Here is a 24,216-nt window from a genome sequence, read left to right as displayed (position 1 = left end):
TGCCTGGTTTGGAAAGTCTGCCTGGGTTTTTCTGGGTACGAAGCAGGACCCAACTCCCCAGGCCTTTCCTGTGCTGCCTGAATTGATCCTGCTGAGCTCTCTCCCACTGACCCTGAGGGACAGGCCAGCTCATGCATGCCAGCTAATAAGCATAACTGGCCTGCAGTCTGAGGAGAGCATAATAGAGCCAGCCACCTTCTTCACCCCCAGCTTTTACCTAAAGCAGAAAGTTCATTCTGTGGTCTTGACTTTCTTCTCCCATTGTCATATTTCATGGAACAATAGCATTTTGATGCATTTGCATCTTTCCCCCTTGGAAGAGAATCCCATGTCACCTGGCCAAAGGTTACAATAGACTATTGATTACTGTCCATAATCACATGCAAAGAGGACAGGTATAATCTAAAAGTGATAGAAGCTCAGTACAGCCAGGAAGGTAGACTAGCAGCCTGCAGAGAGATGACTGACCACCTGCCATTCAGGAAAAATGTATTTGTCTGGTAGTATCTCGTATTATGATTTGATAGAAAAGCATTAAAACCTTAGTGCATGTGAGTAGAGAATGAGAACAAGATTCACTCAAATCAACAGGGAAAGTCCTTTGATTTCCTGTCTGTAGGGGCCAATCAAGAATATCCTGTGGAAGTTCATTTATTAATGCAGAAGCTGTCTTTAGTAGGAAAGAGCTAGGTTATACTGAGCTCAATTAAGCACCAATTCGCTCAATCTTTTTGTGCTGTGATAACACTGAGTAATTTATGGACAAGAAAATTTAGCTTACAGTTATGGAAGCTGGGAAGTCTAAGGTCAAAGTACCAGTAAGTTTGGTGTCTGGTAAAGGTGGGTCCATGTTTCAAAATGCTTTGTTCCTGCATCCTCACATGGCAGAAGGACAAAAGGGCAGAATTCATTCCCTCAAGTTCTTTTATCAGTGTGCAAATCCCATCCCTTTGGGCTCTGCTGTCATGACTCAATCATTTCCTAACAGTCTTAACACCATCACATTGACCATGAAGTTTGAACACTTGAATTTGGAGGGGACACAATCAGACCACAGCACCTGTCAATACTGAGTTGTAATTTTTTTTTTTTATCCAAGTTTTATATATAAAACAGTTCACTAGTATACCTTTGTCTTCTAACCAAGTATTTTCAATAATCCCCTGGTCTCCCTCTAGTCTTAGGGATGGTGTTGTTTTTTTAGTGGTGATTTGAGTATTACATGGCTCTAGGAGTCTGTAATTTTGTTTCTTTTGAAGTTCCAACTGATTTCCAGTTTCCACTCACTACTGCCTTAATTTTCATTCTCTTGACCTGGAGTGATGATTTATTTTATCTGTCCAAGGATAGTTGGATATTTGCAGAGTTTATATCACTTTCAATTTTGCTAGCATTTGAATTTTATGAAAACAGTATATGTTCTTATTTTTCACTTGTTTGATTTCTTTCAAATTCATTCTTTTTTTTTTCATTATTTAGAGAATATTTTATTAGTTTCTGTACTCAAACCCACGTAGATAAGACCTTACATATTTAATACAGTGTGTTACCCCTGTACAAATGGAAAAAAATTAAGTTTAACGTTTCTAGACCAATATGGCTGTTAATTTCTGTACAATGCCAACTCAACACGGTAAACTGGGATACTTTTTCCAAAGTTGACAGCACAGCTAAAGTTTCCAAAAATTCAAATTTTATATATATATATATATATATTTATATTTATATAAAAAGACTAATAATAGCAGTATGTTATGCATCAATAGCAGCAACAGCTTTTCCAGGTTCTGCAGTCATCTGAACAAAATTATAGAGACATCCCAAATTCATTCTTAATACGGTCAGCCCTCCAGAGGTTCTGCAACTGTGGAGTCAACCAATAGTGGATCAAAAATATCAAAAAAGTCACACATGCTTGTAACCCCAGATATTTGGGAGGAAAAAACTGCATTTGTCCAGAACATGTACAGACTTTTTTTTCTTGTAATTCTCCAATAAGTAGTATAGCATTTTTATAACATTTATATTGTATTAGGTATAATTCATCTAGAGATCATTTAATGAATACAGGAGAACATGCTTTGGTTCTATGCTAACATACCATTTTGTACAAGCCACTTGAGCATTCATGGATTTTGTTATCTGTAGGATCCTGGAACCAATCCCCCACAGATACTGAGAGACAACTATGTGTAGTTGAAATTTATTCATCTCTTTACTGCTGCATAATATGGCATGAATATACTACAATTTTATTTACCCATTCTCTTGAACACATTGATGTCTAGTTTACACTGATGAATAATGCCATTTTGATCTCTTGATCACAGTGTTAAAAATTTAGGCTCTCCTATCTAAAAGGCATTAGAATAAAATTGCTAGGTGGACCCTCAAAAACAAATGCCAAATTGTTTTCTGGATTAGTAGTAAAAATTTTCACTTCTATCACATCTTTGTCAGTATGTGTTATTGGTGAACTTAAAAGAATATTTTTGCCTTTCTGGTGGGTAAAAAATATTACATGTCTGTGTGCCTCAGATTGTTGGTAAAATTGTGTATTTTGTCATGTTTTTTCCTGGGTATTTTTTCTTCTTTTTTTCAGTGCTGGGAATTGAAACCAGGGCTTTGTACACACTAGGCAAACACTTTACCACTGGGTCACACTGTGTGTCCTCTATGCATCATTTTTAAGAGCTTTATACATTTTGAAATTTTCAAATTCCAGAAAAATTCTAATAATTTTATCCCCATTCACCTCATTCTTTTTTTGGTCTGAACAAGTTGAGAAGACATTGTGGCTTTTCATTCATTACCTGGGTATGTATTTCCCAAGAATAAGGTCATTCATTCACTTATGTATCAACATGATATAATCAAAATCAGGAAATTTAACATGGATACAATGTTATTTGTAATCCATAGCCTATATTCAAATTTTATCAATTGTCCCAAAAGTGTTCTTTATATATACTTTTTTCCCTTGTAGTTCAGGATCATTCCAAGTTCACTTGTATTTCATTATCATGTCTGTTTCCCAATACCATTATAGTTCCTGAGCTTTTGTCTTTCTTGACTAACATTTTTGGAGTATACAGACCAGTTATTTTATAGGATATCCTTCAGATTTCGAATCGTGTTTTCTAATAATTAGATCCAGGTTACACATTTTGGGCAGGAAGACCACAGCAGTGGATGTCTTTAGTCCCTCATATAAAGACATTTTGTCCTAATGAAACATGATGGCAATGATCATTTGATTAAGGTGATGTCCACCAAGTTTCCCCACTGGAAAGTTACTATTTTCCTTCTTAATTTGTTATTTATGAGGACAACACTTTGATGCTATAAATATCTGTTCCTCATCAAAATTTCAATCATCAATTACAGTATCAATTGTTGATTTAGCTACTCCACACTAATTGGTTGGCATTCTACTTTAAGAAGCTGCTTTCATTTCTCATTTATCTCAGTTTGGACCTGGTTTTATAGTTCTTTACTATCATTATCTGCTTTGATGCTCCAATTGTCCGGTGACTTGAACAGCATAAGGCCCTTTGAAGTTTACTCCTGAGTCCTTTTGATATGTCCCTATTGTTCTTTGAGTATTTTTATTTTCTGTTGCTATTATATGTTTCATTCTTATCTTTCCTTGGAATTAGTCATTTTCTGAAGGAACCCATTTTTCTTAATAGAGAATAAAATTTGTATCCCAATTTCTTGTGTTCTCATTGCTACTAGGCCCACTCAACAGAGGCAGAAAATTATGATTGCTTGTCTATGGGGATAAAGTGGGGGCAACACACGATATGTATGCCATTCATGAGTTCGTACCAATACCTCTAATTCCAATTTAAAATCGTAAGTTGAAATCTCATTTTCACTCTTTCCATATTGTAATACCTTTTTCTACAGTAAGAAAACTTGCTTCCATTACCTTCAATGTATTTATTCATTTGCACAAGCGTAGAATATACAGGAAGTATTATTAACTCTACAACACTGGAAAAAGGAAGAAATGTGTACAGTTGTTAAGTGTAGTGTTCCATATTTCAATTAGTCTAAAGCTTTGACAGTTTTTTTTTCCAGATAATCTGTATCTTTACTGATTTTTTTTTTTTTTTTTTTTTTGTCTAGTGCTAGCATTTACTTATTTCTTCCTTGTGTAGGTTTTTTTTTAATGGCTTCATTTGCTTAGAAACCTGTTATTAGTTGTATACCCATTTATGATTTTTATGCCTTTCTTGTGAGTTGCCCCTATTGACTTTATAAAATGATCTTGTTTTCTCTGGTACTTACTCCCATCAGGAAGACTACTTTCTTTCATCAGGAAAACTACTTTGTCTCAATATAGCATTACAGTTATTTTGTTTAGTATTTGAATACTGTATATTTATCTATACTCAAGTCACTTCCAAATTGTCCATGATATGTAGTTAGGAATTAACATGTTAAGTCTAATCTGACAAGTTTTACCTTTTAATTAGAATATTGTACATTTAATGTAATTATTGACCTGATTATACTTGGTTTTTATAATTTACTATTTATTTGTGGTGCTGGGGACTAGGCACAGTGCCCTATCACTGAGCTACACCTCCAGTCCCTATTTTGTTATTTTTTCTTGTCCCTTCTGACTTTTTCTGTCCCTTTTTGTTCTGTCTTTATCAAGTAAAATGAATCAAATGTTGATTTTGAATTTAATTTCTCCACTAATATTTTAGCTCTACCTCTTTGCATTAATTTTTGGTTTTTCTAGGAATTACAATATGCATCCTTATCACAATCTACTTGGAATTAATATTGTACCTCAATATAAAAGTAAGACTGCAACAGTATAGTTACATTTACATTCTTCTCCCTTTTGCTGTTGTTACCACATATATTTAATATACTCAGCCACAGAGAAAGTGTGCTGGAGCGCACTGGACTGCCCAGGTGTGAAAGTTAGTTAGCATGTATCCAGGTCCCCCTCAGCGGCTTTAAGTGTGAGCCACTAGTTTGGGCGTCTCTAATGTGAAAGAAAGGAAATCGATCACTCGAGCCTCCTCTTGCTGAGCCTGTGGAATCGAGACGCCAGTTCGGCTGGGAATGCCTGGAGTACCAGCGCGCGGAGTCAGGTGGGGGTCAGGGCTGACGGGACGGATGGCGCGAGGTGCTGGCGGCCCGCGCGGAGGGAAGAAGGGGGCAGGGCGGGGGAACGCAGGTCGGTCGCTTGGCCGCGGGTGCGCGACCCAGGTGCCTGTCCCAGGTTCGCAGACTCGTCCCCGCTGCGCTGGCTGTGCTCGCCGGGTCCCAGGGGCTTTGCAGCAGAAGCCGTGGCGGCGGCAACTACGCGTGCTCGCAGATCCCCGCGACAACTGTGGGCGCTCATCTGTGCAGGCCTGAGGCGGGAGCCGCCCTGGGGAACCATCCTGATGGGCCCCGTCTCTCGAGGAAAATGTTACCGATGCTGTGCTTTTAAAGAAGGATCTGGAGTAGTGAGAAAAATCCCTATTTAAAACCGGGTAATTTTAGATCTTAAAAAGGTCTTAAAAGTTAACCTTATAAGTCGACTTCTGTCATTTTATGATAAAAGGACACAGGAAAATTGCGTGCAGAGCTGGGTATACAGCCTCCGTCTTCTGTTTTCACGTCCACCGTTCTCTCGTCCCAGCGTTAATCATTCCACGTTTAATTTCATAAAGATGGTTTTAACCAGTATGTGTTTTATTTTCTAGGAAGAACAAATTGTTTAAATGAATAACATGAGGTTACATAAGTTCCCAGTTTTTATTAGTTCAAGCCAAGAAAGTAAAAGTAAAGCATTGCTGTCTTCCATCAGAAATAGCCTGTGTTTTATTACTTAGATCACCCAGTTTTTCTAATACTCATGATGTCAGAAGGGAAATCTGACAGAAAAAGACCTCGTAGAAGCTTATCAATCAGCAAAACTAAAAGAAATTCATCTAACTCTATTGTTTCATATTTTAACAATGCACCACCTGCTAAACTTGCTTGCCCCGTTTGTAGTAAAATGGTGCCCCGTTATAACTTGAACCAGCACCTTGATGAAATGTGTATTAACAATGGTGGCATCATTCAAGCGGATCCTGTACAGGTTGACTTAATGAATTCAAACGTGATCACAGTAGATTTAACGAATACTTCCCTAGAAGATGTAAGACCAAGGAAATCACCATCAAAGACAAATTTAATCCATGACCGAAGTGGTTTGTCAAATATGAGCACAAAACAGCAGACCAGTCCCTACTTTAAAAGTACTGATGCCTTGGTGTGCAAAAATCAAGATGAACTGAGAAATCATACTGTGAAAGTTATATCTTTGGGAAGCCTGTCATCTAAATTGTCCAGGAAATACATAAAGGCTAAAAAGTCACTAAGTAAGAATGAGGAATTTACCAATAATTGTCCACAAAGTTCCACATCTACAACTGTTAGGAGCCTGATTGATAATTGTTCAGAAATTGAGGACAAGGATCAAATTTTGGAAAACAGTTCTCAAAAGGAAAACATTTTTATATGTGATTCTCTAAAAGAAGAGAATACTTCTGAACATATGGTAAAAAGCAGTAAAATAGTGGAAGCTGAAAGCCAAAAGGCTACTCAGAAATGTGGGAAATCCATCCTCACTCCTGGGTTCTCAGCTAAAGCTCCCGTGTTATTTTCTCCAGATTTAACCCTTGGGAATAATTTAAAATGTACTTCAGAAGACAGTCTTGTAAAGCAAGAGAGTGTTAAAGACATAGATGATAAAGGTGTTGAAAAACGAGAGGCTTGCAGTTGTGAAGAAGTAGAAATGACTGTTTCTTCAGAAGTTAAAACACAGTTGCCAAATTCAAAGGCAAAATCTCCTAGTTCTACAAATGCTTCTGAATTGAGTAACTTTCAAGAACTTCTGGAAGGTGAAAGTGGCTTAAAGAATAAAATCACTTGCAGCACTCCTCTGGAGCAGGGGTCAAATTGTGGTATTCCTGATAAGACACCTCAAACATTGAGTCATCCTTACTATCTTCGGAGTTTCCTAGTGGTACTGAAAGCCGTACTTGAGAATGAAGATGATATGATGCTCTTTGATGAAGAGGAGAAGGGAATTATAAGTAAATTTCATCAATTATCAGGTATCTTCAGCCTATTTGCTTTCAATTTTTTGTTTCCCATTTGCTGTCCTAATTGAAGGGTGATATGTTGGGCAATAACCTAATGACTAGTAGGGGTCATTATGGTTTTGTGAATACTCCGTAGTAGTAGTAATGGGAATTAGAGAATCCTAAAAGGTTTGTTTCAAGGATGTACAGATAGGGGCTAGGTGCTATCTACTATGCAAGCAGTACTTGGATTGCAATGGAAGCAACTCTTTTTCCTTTATAGATATATTTGATGGATGTAAAATGACCCTGCCAGATTTTTTTTAAAAATACACTGTGATTTGAAAAAACATAACTTTTTTTTATTTTTTTAAAAAATACACTGTGATTTGAAAAAACATAACTTTGCTTTTTGGGCATGCAATCAAGCTTTCTATTAGATCATTTTTGTGTTTTCACACTCCAGTTCCTCAAAAATGAAAGTAAAATAATATAAAATACAGGAGAAAAACAAACCAACCTGAGGCACATTTTCTTCCAACAATGTTTAGATTCCTGGACTCTTGCCTCTTCAAGTCAGGTTGTAGAGAAAATGGAAGCTCTCAGGCTTAAATTGGTACCTTTAACATTATTAGTATGTGTCTCAAATTTTTAGTAGCCAGTGGTGTTGTCAAGTTGATAGTTCAGGTTTAGAGAAAAAGGCACCCTGGTGTGGCTGCCCTGTTACAAAGGGTCATGATGGCTCTAGAACTGAATCACTTCAAGGTAGAAATAGCTTATTTGGTGGCTGTATTGTTTACATGGTTTTCATACTGTCCTCTAGGGCAGTGTGGTCATGTCTGACTCCTCAGTAGATTAAAAGAAAAAAAAATCCCAGGTATTGCTATTAATATTTAATGCTTTTGTTGTTATTTTGAGTTTGGGTCTTGCTGAGTTGCCCAGACTGGCCTCAAACTTTGGTTCCTCCTTCCTCAGCCTCCTAAATTGCTGGGATTACAGGTGTGCACCACCCCATCCAGCTACTACTAATATTTAAGAGAATCCACACAGTGGAATTACTAGGATATTCCTTGTATTATTTTTTAACATGTGACCTGGACACGTTGTGTAAAGTGTCCATACAGCCTCCATCTCATGCTCTTCTCACCAGGGTATGGACATAAAGGCATCACATTGGCTCTTCAATCCAAAGTGGTCACAGTTCTTTGGATGGGTGCTGATTATATTCATGTGATTTTTTTTTTTTTTTTTTTTTTTTTTTTTTATTCTGGGGATTGAACCCAGGAGCACTTAAACCACTGAGCAACATCCCCAGCCCTATTTTATATTTTATTTAGTAATAAGGTCTTGCTTAGTTGACAAGGCTGGCTTTGAACTTGTGATCCTCCTGCCTCAGCTTCCCTAGCCTCTGGGATTACAGGTTTGCAACACCTAGCTCTTGTCACTTTCTGAATAGAGGATCTGGGCCTCCATATAACTGAGAGATATGAGCAGTTTCCCTTGTGCAAGTTCAACAAATTTGGTGTATTGCTTTCTGTGGAGAATCATATACTATATGCCTTAAGTAAAAGCTGCCTCTTTAAAGAAAAGAAAGGAAAATGTTGAAAAATTTAAAAAATACAATAACATTATTTTAGAATTGGAAGAAATTTAAAGATAATTCAAGTAGTAAGGCAATGGCCCTAACAGGTTAATTATGTAAGTTGGCATAGAACATTGAGATAGAGATGACTGCCCTACCTAAGGTAGGCATTTTTTTGGAAAATTCAGATTATTTTTGACCCCAAATGGACTCATATATATCAAACTAAAAGCAGAGAACAAAATAACTAGGATTGTAGGTAGGGCTTCTCTGAGGGAGAAGAAATGTCGACTAGGACGTAGGGGGACTTGATTTTAGAAGTTTAAAATGACCAATATTCATTACTAAATTGGAACTTTGTAAAATGACTTACATGAAATGATATTATTATATATAAGGTAAAAATATGTATATTCCTAATAGAGTATATTTATTCACCTCAGGTTTTAAAAGTAAATGGTAATTTGTATGTTGTTTTGAAAAATAAAAGTAATATTTTTCACCTTTTTTTTAACTTTATCACAGCTAGTGGTCAGAAGTTATATGTAAGGCTCTTTCAACGTAAATTAAGCTGGATTAAGATGAATAAAGTAGAATATGAAGAGATTGCTCCAGACTTAACACCTGTGATTGAAGAATTGAAGTATGCAGGCTTTCTCCAGACAGGTATGGTCAGTAGAAGAAACTGAGAAGTGAAAAGGTAACCTGAAGAGTTCAATTTCTGCAGAATGATGGTAATGTTAGTATAGTGCCATCTTCTGGTTGGTGCCAGGTAATAGTAATTGCTTTTTCAAAATCAAGTTTTTAATTTTAGAACAACAGATTATTCATGTGATGGAATAAGACTGCCAGGACAGTGAGAGGTTGTCTGCTATTGCTTTTCTGACTTGCAGTTTTAGGACCACAAAGTCACCTAGGGATAGATTGTGCCATGGAAGAAATGCGTCTTTCCTTGTCTTTCTCTTTCCAGCAAGAAGTTGAGTAATTTTGCTCAGATTCCTCATCTTTATGAAAGAACAGAACTGGCTTATTTGAAATCAGCATTTCTTTTAAAAATGTCATCTACCCACAAATGCATATACGTGCAGCTCTTATGTGTTGATTGCCTGGGAATTTTTAATTGATTTAAACCTTTGTAAACTGTCTTCTCCAATGATACCCTGCATTGTCTTGTCAGTACTAGTCACTAAATACTTACCTATGCAATATTGTATGGAAACTTAGGTATAAGGAAAATGAAAACTGTAAGCTTTGGATTCAGGTTGCTTACATTTTAGGCAAAATAAGCAAATCAAGCCAGATAGTTCCTTTGGGGCAGAGTTTTGTAGTGAGGAGCAGCAGGTAAATATGAAGTTAAGATGATTGTTAGGGTGGTGCTAGATAGGGTAGAGATAGGGAGAAGTCATGGAGGCTCAACAAAGGAGCTTGGATATGAGTAGTTAGGTAGTAGAATCTGAGGCCCTCCACGGAGCATTGCTTCCCACGTTATTGCCATCTGGTTCACCTGGAAAATGAATTCTTGGTCTCTACTTGATGAGGAAGATCTGACACAAATTCCATAAATTGACATGTTTGAGCAGCATCCTAGGTGACTACTGCTGGTGACCTACCTTTTAGTAACAAAACCAGAACCCAGGTGCTTCTTCAATCAAATCCAAACTTGACTGATGATGCAACATCCCTCTAGTGGTTTCTCTGACCTTGACTTCTAAGCTGCCCTCTCACTCCTTCTGCCGCAGCCACACAGCCTCAGTATTCTTCACCATGCCAAGTACACTTCTGTTTTAGAACCCTGGCCTTAATGTCCCCTCCATGTAGGAGAGTTTCCATCATCTGGCCACATGGCTTATTCCTCATTCCTTTCACCTCAGTGCCATGTCAGCTCATCAGAGATTTGCCTAACTACCCTATGTGAAACAGCCAGCCTCTCTGCCAGACTCCCTTTGCCTCACCCTGTTTTTTTTTTCTTTATAGCAGTTATTACCACCTAACATATATAATCATTAGTTTACTTATTATGCCAGGAGGTAAGCTTCTTGTGGAAAGGCTGTTGCTCCTTGTAGGATGCCCAGGGTCTTAACATTACCAGGCATGCAGTGCACATTTAGTAAATATTTGTTGTGTGTAAGAAGAAGGCACTGCCTAAACTGTGAGTGTTTTATAGACAGAGACCATCTTAATCTCAACCAAATGTGTAGGGCCTGGTGTAGTGTCTGGGGCCCATAAAGCAGATGGTGATTTCTGTGTGCTGAATGAGTGAGCCCATGAAAGGACTTCCAGCCTGAAGCACGTAAGCAGGAAAAGGACTATGGGGATAAGAGGATGATTACTCTTGTCACCTAGTTTGGGGAGTTGTTTTGGAGGTTTTGTGCTGTTAAATATAGGGAATATATAGTCCACTAAGCTATTTAAGCAGGATGTCCAAACCATAATGGCTTTCTACATGTGTCTTTTTTATAGTCACATTTTCCTTTTTATGAGAAATTCTATTATTTCAGAACATTGAAGATATATCTATTTTCCATGGACTTTAATGGAAAAATTTTGGCAAACTCGGCATATTAGTTTTGGCAAACTAATTAAAATTTATACAGTAAAAATTCATTTTATCTGCATGTAGCTAAGCTTCTTTCTTAAGGAAATAAAGTTAGAAAGTAGTAAAATTCCTTATAATAATTTTTCACTTTTTAAAAAAAAACTATTTTAGAATCTGAATTGCAAGAACTTCCTGAAGTGCTTGAACTTCTTTCTGCTCCTGAACTGAAAGCCCTGGCTAAGACCTTCCACTTGGTAAATCCCAATGGACAGAAACAGCAGCTGGTGGATGACTTTCTCAAATTGGCCAAACAGCGATCAGTCTGCACTTGGGGCAAGAGTCAACCTGGAATCGGAACAGTGATTTTGAAAAGGTATGTTGGCTTTATAAGGGTAAAATTATTTAAAGTGTTGATAAACATTACTGACTTCTTATAGATTGTATGCTTTTTATAATTGTAATGGCTTATTTCAGTTGAAATTAGATTGAGAAGCCTGGAAGAGCCTTAATTATAATCACCTAAGTTCTTTTCTAGCTTATTTTAAGCATAGGACCATACTGGCTAAGTTCGGTAGCACATGCCTGTAATCCCAGTGACTTGGAAGACTGAAGTAGGAGGATCTCAAGTTCAAGGCCAACCTCAGTAATTTAGTGAGATGCTGTCTCAAAATAAAAGAAAATAAAAAGGACTGGGATTTATCCAAGTAATAAAGTGCTCCTGGGTACAATCATCAGTCCTAACAAAACAAAACAAAACAAAGCAAAGCAAAAAACCTTACTAATTTCTAGGACCAAAAACAATTAGTAGGCAATAAAGACAAAAATAATAGGTCTTTGGTGAATTCTATTTTGTTGTTATCCAAGAAACATAGTTTTAATTGGTATTCTTACAGATTTTGGGGCAGGCAAATTTTGTCAAATTTTAATTTTAGTTAACTTTTTGTTGAAAGGTAATCAATCGTAATATTTCTCTTTTCTTTTTTTGGTATTGGGAATGCAGTGGCTTTACCACTGATCTACATCCCCAGCCCTTTTTGTTTTTCATTTTGAGGACATGGTATTGCTAAGTTGGTTAGAGCTTTCTCTGTTGCTGAGGCTGACCCCAAACTTGTGATCTGCCTGCCTTAGCCTCCTAAGTTGCTGTGGTTACAGTAATGGACCACAGTGCCCGGCAATATGCATCTTGTTTTTAGTTTAAGCATAACAATTTGCCTAAAACTGTGGATAGTTTTATTTTGTTTGTTTTGTTGTTTCTTATTCTTGGGAAGCCCTTGAACTGTTTCAATTGAGGAATATTATAAAAACTTTTAGAGTTAGTTTTGCCCACGTAATAGATAAAATCAAATGATGTCAATTTTAGTCTTGGAATCTACTGCTCTAGAGTAGTTGAGGATGAAATGAGAGGACACTTTCGAAATCACTTTAAAACAATGTCATTGTTACTTACTCTGTTAATGTAAATGATAGTGCATTTTAATAAATTATATATTTATAGTTAGTTGACTTTAGAAGTATAAAATCCTCATCCCTGTGGCATGTTAAATGTCTTCTAAGCCCTTTTTTATGTTTGTATTTCATATCTATTTAATGTTTACCTTAAATGTAACATTTTATAGTTAACATTAAAATTGGCAATTTTCTTTCATTATATGCGCTTAGTATATGAACAGATATAGTAAAAGAAATAAAATAAACATTTCTTATTGCCGACTTTGGAGTTGCAAGAAAATAAAATTCTCAAGGCCACTTTTGTTGTACTAAAATCCTTTAAGATTTTACTTCTTTTTTTCATTTTGATGTAGTTCTCAGCAGTAGAGTTTCAGATTCCCTGACAGCCCCATACTAGGACAATTCCTGTTTATATTTCTCTTCTGTTATATGAGGAATAGAAAAAGGTTCAGTTATACTTTATTAATATTAGTGGAGAGTCACCGCTCAGTTTTCCATGTTTAATGCTTCCTCTAGCAGCCCAGAGGCTTGTTCCTCTTGGGGCATCCCTGAGGCTCTGTATGCAGATGGAAAAAGTGAGCACTCCCCACCTTGTGCTGAGGTTGGGACACAGGGAGTCATGCAAGCTAGGCCACCACTGAACTCAGAACCACCCCCAGCTCAGAAATGGGTACTTTTTTGTTTTGTTTCATTTGGTAGCAGGGATTGAACCCAGGGGCATGTAACCACTGAACCACATCCCCAATCCCCTTTTTAAAAATCCTAAAATTTTGAAACAAGAGTCTCACTAAATTGCTTAGGACCTTGCTGAGTTGGTGAGACTGGCTTTGAACTTGCAATCCTCCTGCCTCAGCCCCGAGTCACTGGGATTACAGATGTTGTACCACTGTACCTGGAAGAATCGGGTACTTTTTGACAGTCTCTGTAGATGAATAGTTTTCAATAAAATGATGGTGTGATAGGAGTCCCACTCTTTTCCCTTGGGTCTCTGATAGTAGCACTAATCTCTGTAGTGCTCCCAGGGATGCAGCACTGCTTTTGGTTTAATATCTTCTGGATATGTTGATATGAGGTCCTTACCAGGGTAGTGGTTCTCAAGTGATTTTTAACCTCTAGGGAGCATTTGGCATCATCTGGGGACATGTTTGGTTGTCATCACTGGAGGGACTGGTTCTAACAGCATCCAATGAGTAGAGACCAGAGATGCTGCTGAACATCATCTAATGCAGGAGATAGACCCCACAACCAAGTATTATCCAGTCTAAATAGAGTAGTGCTGAGACTGAGAAAACCTGCTACAGGCCCTAGACTTAATTCAGACCTTCAGACCCACTCTGCAGACATCTAGAATTGAACCCCAGAATGGAGATATTCCTGGACCACTTGGTACATTTGCAAATAGCACCAAACCTTGGTATAGATTTGTACCATTTCCTGGTATACAAATGCTGCTGCATTACCAAGCTTTTGTTAGTGACATTTTAAGTAAATATTTATTCTTTAAATTGCTACCAAAATCAATAGCTGAGAATTGGTAATGTTGAAGAGTTTATGAGTTTTCTTGATATTTTAAATGTTCATAACCTTGGTAAACCTCATCCTGTTCTGTGGTTAGGGAAGGAAACACTTTTATTGAGCCAAACCATGTGTGAAACCATTTGGAGATATAAATTCAATCAATCCTGTGTCCCTAAGTGGGACTCTGAGCTCCAGAGAGGTGTCACACAACTGGAGGTGGTAGATTTGCTTTAGGTTTAGGATAATGAATGCCATTTATCATTATTTTATCTGAGAATAATATGCAAAATCTGACATTTAAATGCTTAATAACGAGAAAGACATTTCTATATTGTATATTTTTTCAGAGCCAAAGACTTGGCTGGACAGTCACTGAGAGTCTGTAAAGGCCCCAGGGCTGTGTTTTCCCGGATCTTGCTCCTGTTTTCATTGACAGACTCCATGGAAGATGAAGAAGCTGCTTGTGGTGGTCAGGGTCAGCTTTCTACTGTGCTGTTGGTCAATCTTGGCCGAATGGAGTTTCCTAGTTATACCATTAATCGAAAAACCCAAATCTTTCAAGACAGAGAAGATCTTATTAGGTAGGATTGTGTTAACTCACTATGATATCTGTGTAAAATTGAATATATTTTATTATTTTATTATTTTTCCTTGCAGCCAAAGTAGAAACATTTAAGTCCATAGCCAAAACCATTTTTGAAGTTTGTCATTTTTTAGTTTTTGCCTTACTTATATGCCTTTCTATTTACAGGGAGAATGTAGAAATGTGCCAAAACCAATGTGTTTTCAGTTAGAACTACAGAATTTTTCCCTGACTTATGTTCCCAAATAGTTTTGGCAGGAAGCAATTTTTTAATACAGACATTTAAACAAACCTACTTTGTGAATATGTTGTAAGCCATGAATAAATGGAAAATGAATGTTTTCTTAGTAATAACGCTTCAGATAAAACTCAACACTAATTTATGTTGGTACATGGATTTAGTGAAAATTTGGTTTGCTCAGTAAAGATAGGGTTTGATAAAAGGTTTTACAGGCAAAGAACAAAAAACAAACAAAAAAACAACAACTTGGATTTCCTTTAATTTTTAAAATGTCACTTTTGATTCTTGATTTAAGATTTATGACTCAAACTTATCTGAAATTGATTCAGATATTGCTTTTGAGAAAGTTTTTTAAGTGTTGTCTAGAATAGCCATGTGCTTTAAAAAGTAAGTTATTGAGGAACTGGGGTGTGGCTCAGTGATGGAGGCTTGACTAATGTGTATGAGACCTTGGGTTCAATCCCCAGCACTACAAAAGGGAAAAAAAAAAGTAAGTTATTGAAATTATTTAATAATTTCAGTTTTTAATCAGTTTATAATTACTATAAACTGTAACCTATTTTACCTTAGCTATCAGGAAACGTAATATCTGTATTCAAATGGAATGACTTTCTTAGCCAAAGCTTTTGTTTTTGTATTTGGTGCTGGCATTGAACCCAGGGGCACTTAACCACTGAGCCACATCCCTAGGCCCTTTTTTAAAAAATTTTTTAAATTAAAATGCATTATTCGGTTAGTAAATTGAAAACAAATATGTCATACACTATTCATAACTTAATATTGTTACATGCTTCCTATCAGTATTAACCATGTTTATTAACTAAATAATTTATTTAAACTCCTTTCCACAGAATATATCTTTTTCTTTAAGGACACTTTTATGCTAAGCATTGGCATATTATGTTCATCAAATATTTTTTAACAGACAAAAAATCATTGTACCATCACTTTATTTTAAATTTTAATCATTTTTAAGTAAAAGGAGATATTTTCCATATGTTATTCAGTATTTTTTCAGGAATCATTTGTGTATTTTCTTATTTACTATTTCTATGGAATTTTTAATTTTTATTAAAATGTCGATTTTTTTTTTACAGACTGCATTTTGATTAATGCATCACAAATGGGATTGTGAAACCACTCTGTGCCTCAGTATACTTGTCTGTAAAATGTAGAGAATAATAGTAAATCTTTAAAGATATGTGTGGATACACATAAAGTGCTTACCACCTGACCTTTGCAGAAATGCCTAGTACATATTAGTTATTATTGTAATTGTCATTGTTACTGTTAAAGCTAGGGGAATTGCTTTTTAGTTTTGTGATTGACAAAACCATAGTTGACAAGTTCATAAGTGAAAGGACTAGGGTAAAGTAATAAGCCATCTTCTCTTCCTTTTAGAAAGTAGGTATGTTGTTCCTTTGTTATTCAAAGGGGCCTTAACATATAAATGATATCAGATTTAATTGACTTCAGGAAGGGGGTCACATTATACAGTAGCTGGTAATGTAATACCTGGCCTGGGAACCCTTTCTGCTCATTTTTGTACATGAAATAATTGATCCTCAATTATTCAGTAAAAATGGGTTGAATGTTAAAAATCTGTTATGTCCCTCGGTAGTGGGGTTGCAGCAGTGAACAAGATAGGGTTGCTGTAATCATGGGGTTACATCTCCCTGGAGAGATAGGTAATAAACAGAATAACTGTAGTGTGTGAAAAGTGACTTGACAATTGAGGGAAAGGTGGAGAAATTCTACTTTGTAGATAGAGTGTCAGGGAGTGGCCCTGGAAAGGTGACATTGGAAATAAGACATAAGAATAAAAAGGAGGAAGCCATGTCAGGATCTGTTTTAGGCAGCTTTTTCATCACAGTGATTAAAAGACCTGACAAAAAAAAAATTAGAGGAGGAAAAGTTTATTTTGGCTCATGGTTTCAGAGGTCTCCGTGTATCGATGGCTGACTTCATAGCTCTAGGTCTGAGGTGAGGCAAAATACCATGGCAGAAGGGCAAAGTGGATGAAAGCAGCTCAGGACATAGCAGTTACAAGCAGAGAAAGAGGGACACTCACCAGGGATAAAATATATACCCTAAAGGTATGCCTCCAATGAACTACTTCCTCTGGCCACACCCTACCTGCCTACAGTTACCACCCAGTTATTCCACCAGTGGATTAATCCACCATTTTAGATGGCATCTCTCATAATGCGTTTCTCCTTCCAGCATTCTTGCATTGTCTCACGGGTGAGCTCTTTGGGGAAACCTCTCATCTAAACCATAAGAGTATGAATGCCTGCTTCTTCGTGAGGAAGTGAGCTGAGTGTGTACACAGGCCTTGAGGCAGGAAAGAACTGGCTGAGTTGGAGGAACTCAGGATGTCTCTGCCTAAAGCTCAGGAGGTGGCAGGGTGGGGGTCATTGGTACAAGGGGAAGTTACTTAGGGACCAGGATTGCAGGAGTCAGAGTATACTCAGCTTCTGAGCTCTAGTAAGTAGACTGAATCTGTTACTCATTAGAGTAGGGGAATCTGTGGAAGAGGTTAGGCAGATAGTTAACCAAAGCATCCAGTGGAGCCAGGGTTAGAGGGGAACAAGAGAAGCCAAAGGAAGGCTAGTTTTGACCTTGGTGGTGGGAGCAGGTAGTAAGCTGAGGAAGGAAGTGCTTATTTTAAATCTGTGGTCTTGAGTCAAACAAAACCAGTCAGCCTAGTTCTGTATTTTCTTGGGCAACATTCAGGGCCTTGGGCACAGGCTGTGAGAAAACAGTCAGTGTGCACACTATGACTGGCCAAGGTAAATGGTGTCTTTCTCAGGGAGAGCTGGACTAATAAAATTTGGCTGGGTATGTAGACTGTAAGGACAGGAGACCTGTGACTAATGGATAATGGTGGTCAGAGCACCAGAGTCTTGGAGAGCAGGAGGAATTACTGGCAGTAAATGAGCTGGAAGACTGTGGTGGAGGGAGGGGGGGAGTTGGTTAGGAGATTAAATGCTGAGAGTCTGGGTTTTTGAGGATGACATGTTGATCGGAGACAGAAGTCTCTAAGCAACTGTTGGCATGTGGGTAGTTGAAGGCAGATGGAAAAGGGGTTTTTGATGAGAAGGTCTAGGAGCTGAGTGTACTCTTCACCCTCACTGATGTCAAAGTCACCAGGCCATTATGACAGGAAACCCAGAGTAGAGTAAGGCTGTAAGATAGCTGTTTCAGAAAATGTTAGAAGATGATCTGTCCGGGAGTCACATGCCCTGAAGGAGGCAGGGCAGCTCCCAGAAATGCAGGTTTCCAAATTGGAAGGAGAATGATTTGGGAGTAGCAGTAGGCAGAAGGTCCCAGCCCTGAGGTGAGAGGGCTGTGAGGGGAGCCACCCCCTATTGGAATGGGGAGTGCCCTATGTAAGAAGGCAGGAGAAACTGGGTGGAGGGAAGAGCCTGGGGATATGGAAGAAGATGCTGTTCCTAGCTTAGCAGTTCCAGTATAATTCAGATAAGTAATAGGTACCACATGCATGAGTCTAGATGGTGACAAGGGCTGGTTGGGTGCTGATGGAAGAAGATGGGGTAAAGTGTGATGGGGTTGATTTCAGGTGGCCTCTTGGAAGTGGGATAAGGCTCAAGCTGTGATGTAGGGTGCAATTTCTCTTTTCTTATTGACTCAGAATTATTCATTAGCGTAGTCATGAAATAATTAAATCTAAGAGTTTGTGAGCTGTTTTTTTCATTTGGAGGCATTTTCCTTTCCTCTTATTGTATAATGTTTATACATACTGATACTGCATGCTTTGCTTTAAGACATGAGTCAAACACAGTGAACATGTAAAGTGCTACAGAATCCACTGGTCATATATTTTTGAATTTGATATCTAGAGAAGCAATGAAAAGTCATAGTTTTTCAGTTAAGTGATATTATAAAATTTCAGCATTGCCATCTCCCAAAGTGCATTCCCAAAGTTGCTTTTGAAATAGCCTAAGCAATTTTCTTAACTTGTATGGCATACCCCTGACTACCTATGGCTGTAAATGATTAAATTATCAAATTGACATAATTTCTGAAGCCAATTATGTGTTTATTTGGTGGCTGCCAAACTGTTGAATGAATGGAAGAGTGAGTGTCAAAATGTGGGAATGATGAACTGATCAACATCACATCACATTTATATAGCAGAACATATTATGTAACCATACGTACAGTAAATTGGGCAGCCTGTATCAGTTCTTCAGGGCCTTTCCAGTTATGTTAAATTAGTACTAGAATAAAATTTAAATAACCCTCACATTTTAAAAAAACACACTTTTATCCTTCAGAGTTAGATCTAGCAGCTAGGACGTGGTAATTTTTATGGAAATACTCCTTAACATTTGAAACTTGGATGGCATTTTTCCCCAGATATGCAGCAGCTGCGCACATGCTGAGTGACATTTCTACTGCGATGGCCAATGGGAACTGGGAAGAAGCTAAGGAGCTCTCTCAAAGTGCAAAAAGAAATTGGAACCAACTGAAAAATCACCCTTCCCTGAGGTTAGAGTTTTGTTTTGTTTTGTTTTCTCCTTCGGTGCTGGCAATAGAACTCAGGGCCTCAGATGTTAAGAAAGTGCTCTACCTGAGCCAGACCCTTAGCAAGATTTTTTTTAAGTTACCTACCAAAATTTCTCATTGATCATTTTGTACCAACTACTCGAGCTAATTTTATTCATGAATATTATACTCCAGTTGATCTGTGGTCAACCCAGGGTAGAATTGTTAAGTTTCTGCTGGATTTTGAATGTTTTTCCCACAAAGAGTTAAGCAAATTTTATATAACTCAGATCCTTGCACAGCAGATATTCAAGTGAATACTTAGTGATTAGCTTGCCATCTTTAAGTACTTTGGCTTCCCTGAGTGCTGGAGAGTTGGATATAAATGGGAGGGAAACCCAGCAGTAGGACAGAGATGGGGCACGTAACAGGTACCATTTCTCCAATGGAAACTCAAGTACATGTTATTCTGAAAAGGATAGCATAAGTGAGTACTGAAAGTTCCAAGTGCATATCACATGATCTTTTATTGTTCTGTTTAATAAATGTTAAGAAATATTTTCCTTCATTGTTATATGATGATGAGAAAATAATTAGGGTTATTCAGTGCCTCTTTCAGAAAAACATTTAGGAAACCCATTTTATAATGAAATAATATTGACTTGAAAATCATAGCAGTAAGTTAGATTACTATAGAACAGATTGATAACCTTCTTCTGCAAAGGCCAGAGAATCAGTAGTCAAAGTTTTGATTCTCTGTGGCAGTGACTTTACTCTGCCATTGTGCAGAAACAGGTACTGGAGAGAGAGAAACGAATGAGCATGGCTATGTTCTAGTAAACTGTATTTATGGACACTGAAATTTGAGTTCCTGTTAGTTTTCTCATGCTATAGAGTATTCCTTTTTTGATGTACTTTATTTAAAATGGTAAAAACCTAGGAGGAGGAAGAGATGGGGAAAGGTTGATCAGTGGGTACTAAGTTGTAGTTTGATAGCAGTGAGAAGTTTTAGTTTGCTGTTGCATAGTAGTAGCTTGATTAAGAAAGTGATTGTGAACTGTTCATTTCCAAAAATTAGAAGAATTTTGAATGTGTATTTCATAAACAGGTTATAGATGTTTGAAGAGATAGGTATGTTTAACCTGATTATACGTGTGTGTTTATCAAAACATTACATAGTACTCCATTAACAAGTACTGTTTTTATGTGTCAGTTAAAAAAAATTAAAAATAAATAATAGCGATATGTACAGAAAAGTAAATATAAAATACACGTTTAAATATATATATTTTTGAAAGGGAAAAACCATTCTTCCTTTGTAGAGCTTAGAAAATTAGGGAGTTGGCCCTGGGTTTGGCTCATGGGCTGGGGTTTGCTGACCTTGGTTTATAATATTACATAATGTTCTCATCTCTCTCTGCCATCTGAGTGACCTGGGATAGGGTGACTAGCTATGAGAATGTAGGTTTGTGGTATAAAAAATTGTATACAACTGTAAGTATTAATACTTAAAAGACAAGAATTCAATTGAGTATGGCGGCACATATCTATAATCCCAGCTACTCAGGCTGAAGCAGTGGGATCCCAAGTTCAAGGCTAACCTCCGCAATTTAGTGAAACCCTATCTCAAAATAAAAAAAATAGAAAGCGCTGGGGTTGTAGCTCAGTGGTAAAGCATCCCTGGGTTCATATCCCTAGTACAACAACAACTACTACAACAACAAAGAAATATAGGACTTTGATCTGCTTTGTCATTTATAATTATAACAAATACACCTAATTATTAAACTAGTGGTATACATTTTCATTTTAGATACCATGAGGAGTTACCACTCTTTCTACGGTGTTTTACAGTCGGGTGGATTTATACAAGGATTTTGTCTCGGACTGTTGAAATCTTGCAGAGACTTCACATGTATGAGGTTAGAGCACCAGTCCCTCCCCTACCCTGTTCTGAGATGGCAGCAATAAACATGTGAAAGAAACCAGCTAGGCTCTCTGCCTTCTCGCATACATGATCATCACATAGTAATAAAATGAAAGTGTTTAATGTAAGTAACCTGCTGTCTTTTGGGTTAGTAGAAGGTAGACAGCTGAAGACCAACAGCTGTTTTGTTTGCTTGTGAGTTAATGAGTCACTGTACTGGGATGACCTGGGGGTCATGGACAAAGCCTAGTAGGCAACCTGGAACTTAGTCTCTTTCAGAACATGGTGCAAGACTTTTGAGATTCCCTCAGATCTCTGAGGTGGAACTCTCACCTTTCCTTAGGTTCCCCTGTCAGCTGCTGTGGATTGTCTGAAAATAATCTATAATTACAAATCAGAAATATGGTTGGGTTCTCATACTAAACATTGTGACTTTGCCAGAGCTCCCTTTTGTTGTGTTTAATATTTCTATTGAAAAATGATGGTTTTATAAAGAGGATATACTAAGCTGGGTCTTATCCTGGGATCTGTGAATCTCAAAAAGAGTATCAATGATGAGTTTTGGGGCATCTGTGAACCCCAGAATTGCATGTATACAGGGGTTTTGGTATTTTTCTGGGGTAAACATTACATGTTTGAAAGAGATGAACCACAAAAGATTAACATTAAGAATTACCATAGAGTCTACATAAATCTAGACCAGAGAGTCTTCTTTTTGAAGCAGAGTGTGTGGTTGAGCACACCCCTTATAACTGGCCTGCCTTGCCCTAAATTCTTCTTTCTGTGGGTTCTCTGACCTGGTGGGTTCCCAGAAGTATATGAGTTTTCTAGCCCTCACCAGTGCTCAGCTACCTGCCTGGAATTTGACTCTGTGTGTCTGCTTCTGCGCTGGCCAGTGTGACTTGCAGAGAACATCCTACAGTACCCAGGACCACCAAAAACTCAGTGCTAGCAGGCCGAAGATCTCAGGGATACCTCAGGGAATTCATGCCTACTGCAGAAGGGCATCTCCAAGCCCTGTCCTGTCAGTCCAGGTCTTTGGCTTTAGAAAGATATGCATTATAAATATACTTTAAGTATACTTTATATAGTCCTGTTGCCTTCTGAATATAATTACAGTTGATATATACATATTTTTTTCAGTCTAATGGGCTTTCTTTGTTATTGTTGCAATAGGAAGCCGTTCAGGAACTTGAAAACCTTTTGTCACAGAAAATTTATTGCCCTGACAGCAGAGGCAGATGGTGGGATCGACTGGCTCTTAACTTACACCAGCACCTGAAGCGCCTGGAACTGGTATGCAAGAATATACCCAAAGCTCTTTTTACTTTCAAATGAGTTTTTTAAATATGGCAAAATTTTAAATACCTTTATCTATTTATTTTGGTGCTGGGGGTCAAACCCAGGACCTTACAAACAATTACCACTGAGCTATATGTCCCCAACCTGTTACATACATTGAAATTCTAATTGTAGTTAGGACATTTATTTCTTTTGTTAACATTCTTTGTCTGAGTTCTTCCACTCCTAAAAGAAATAACACAAGCTTTAAAGACAGGAGACTGCTATCTTCTCTTCCCTAATTGGAAAGATGAATTGACAGCGAACTGTGTTGGGATTTTGAGTAAGATTCTAGGACTCAAGGAAGAAGGTCAGCCCTCAGCAGGTACCTTCATGGCAGTGTGGTTTGTTTTGTTTTTGTTTTGTGGTGCTGGGGTGGAACTCAGGTCCTCACTCATGCTAGGCAAGCATTTTCAGGAAGCTACATTCCCAGTACCTAAGGGAGTGTTTTTGTTTTGAAAATGGTGATTTTATTTGCTTATTGCCCAGGGCCTCCAGATAGAAAGACTGATGGAAATATTACTTTCCTTATCTTACTGCAAGTGCTTTATGAGTAACTCTTTGTACTTCTGTGAGGTGTTTTGCTGTGCCACTGAGACATATGTTGTCTTAACTGTGAGCCGGCCACCTCCTCTTCAGGGCACCAGGGCTTCCTGTGCTGGGCTTCTTGGAGACTTGGAAGTAGAGGGATTGATTCTGTTGCCAGTGTAACCAGCAGGGTGGGGCCTCAGAAGCTGCTGCTGCTGAGCCAGGCGACAACAGTGGCTCTCTGTGTTGCTGCCTGCGGGGTCTCCCTCCCTGTCTACATTCCAGCCCTGAATTCAAGTTGAATGGAGAGGACTGTGCCTCTGGGAGGTTTTGTTTTTTCCAGTGGCATATTAAGTGAATCAGGGTGATGCAGGAGTGGAAAAAATTGGCCATGGAATGTGAAACTGTGATGTAGTATTTTTACTGCCTTCCATTGAAAAAGTGCCTTGTTACCTCAGGTGCCTGTGAAGAGCCACTGGAAGTTGTTTTCTCTTGTGAGGCGGGCATGGTGCCCCATTTCCTCTCAGTGTTTCTTGAGGCTAAAGTAGCAAGGGAAGGCTGTCTCTTGGCCCAGCACCAAGCATGGAAGGGACAGAGCTTGTGTTCTTGCTGCCTCTTTCTTTCATCATATCAAAGGCTCAAGGATGTTGCAGCTTTTTCCCTGGTTCACAGTGCTTCTTACTGGGAAAAAGTCACAGGGGCAGATAGGCTGCTGAGCTTATTTTTGATTGATGGTAAGAATTAACTGTTCGTTTTAACCTTTCTCAACCATCTCACTGGCCATACTCATAGCCCTTATGATCATGTTACCATCCTTTATGTGCTTTATGTCAGTCTAGGGCAGAAGCCATTAGCAAGCGTGCTTATTCTTCCAGAGTGCCAGGTGGCCAGCCAGGGGCCACAGAGCCAGGGTG

At 38.0% G+C, this 24,216-nt stretch overlaps 1 protein-coding gene across 1 annotated transcript in view; it reads left to right on the top strand.

Moving 5' to 3' along the window:
- Positions 1–5,143: 5,143 nt before the first annotated feature.
- Positions 5,144–24,216, top strand: part of FAN1 (FANCD2 and FANCI associated nuclease 1) — a 47,647-nt gene continuing 28,574 nt past the window's right edge. The window contains exons 1-7 of the mRNA XM_079121913.1: positions 5,144–7,118; positions 9,193–9,333; positions 11,375–11,576; positions 14,518–14,751; positions 19,378–19,509; positions 21,320–21,428; positions 22,610–22,729. Coding sequence (XP_078978039.1) covers positions 5,870–7,118; positions 9,193–9,333; positions 11,375–11,576; positions 14,518–14,751; positions 19,378–19,509; positions 21,320–21,428; positions 22,610–22,729 — 2,187 coding nt within the window. The 5' untranslated portion in view covers positions 5,144–5,869. The remainder of the gene's footprint in view (positions 7,119–9,192; positions 9,334–11,374; positions 11,577–14,517; positions 14,752–19,377; positions 19,510–21,319; positions 21,429–22,609; positions 22,730–24,216) is intronic.

This window comes from Sciurus vulgaris, assembly GCF_902686455.1.
Source record: "Sciurus vulgaris genome assembly, chromosome: 2".
Lineage (NCBI taxonomy): Eukaryota > Metazoa > Chordata > Mammalia > Rodentia > Sciuridae > Sciurus > Sciurus vulgaris.
The sequence above is the reverse complement of the archived record's forward strand: the minus strand, read 5'-3'. Positions and strand labels throughout refer to the sequence as shown.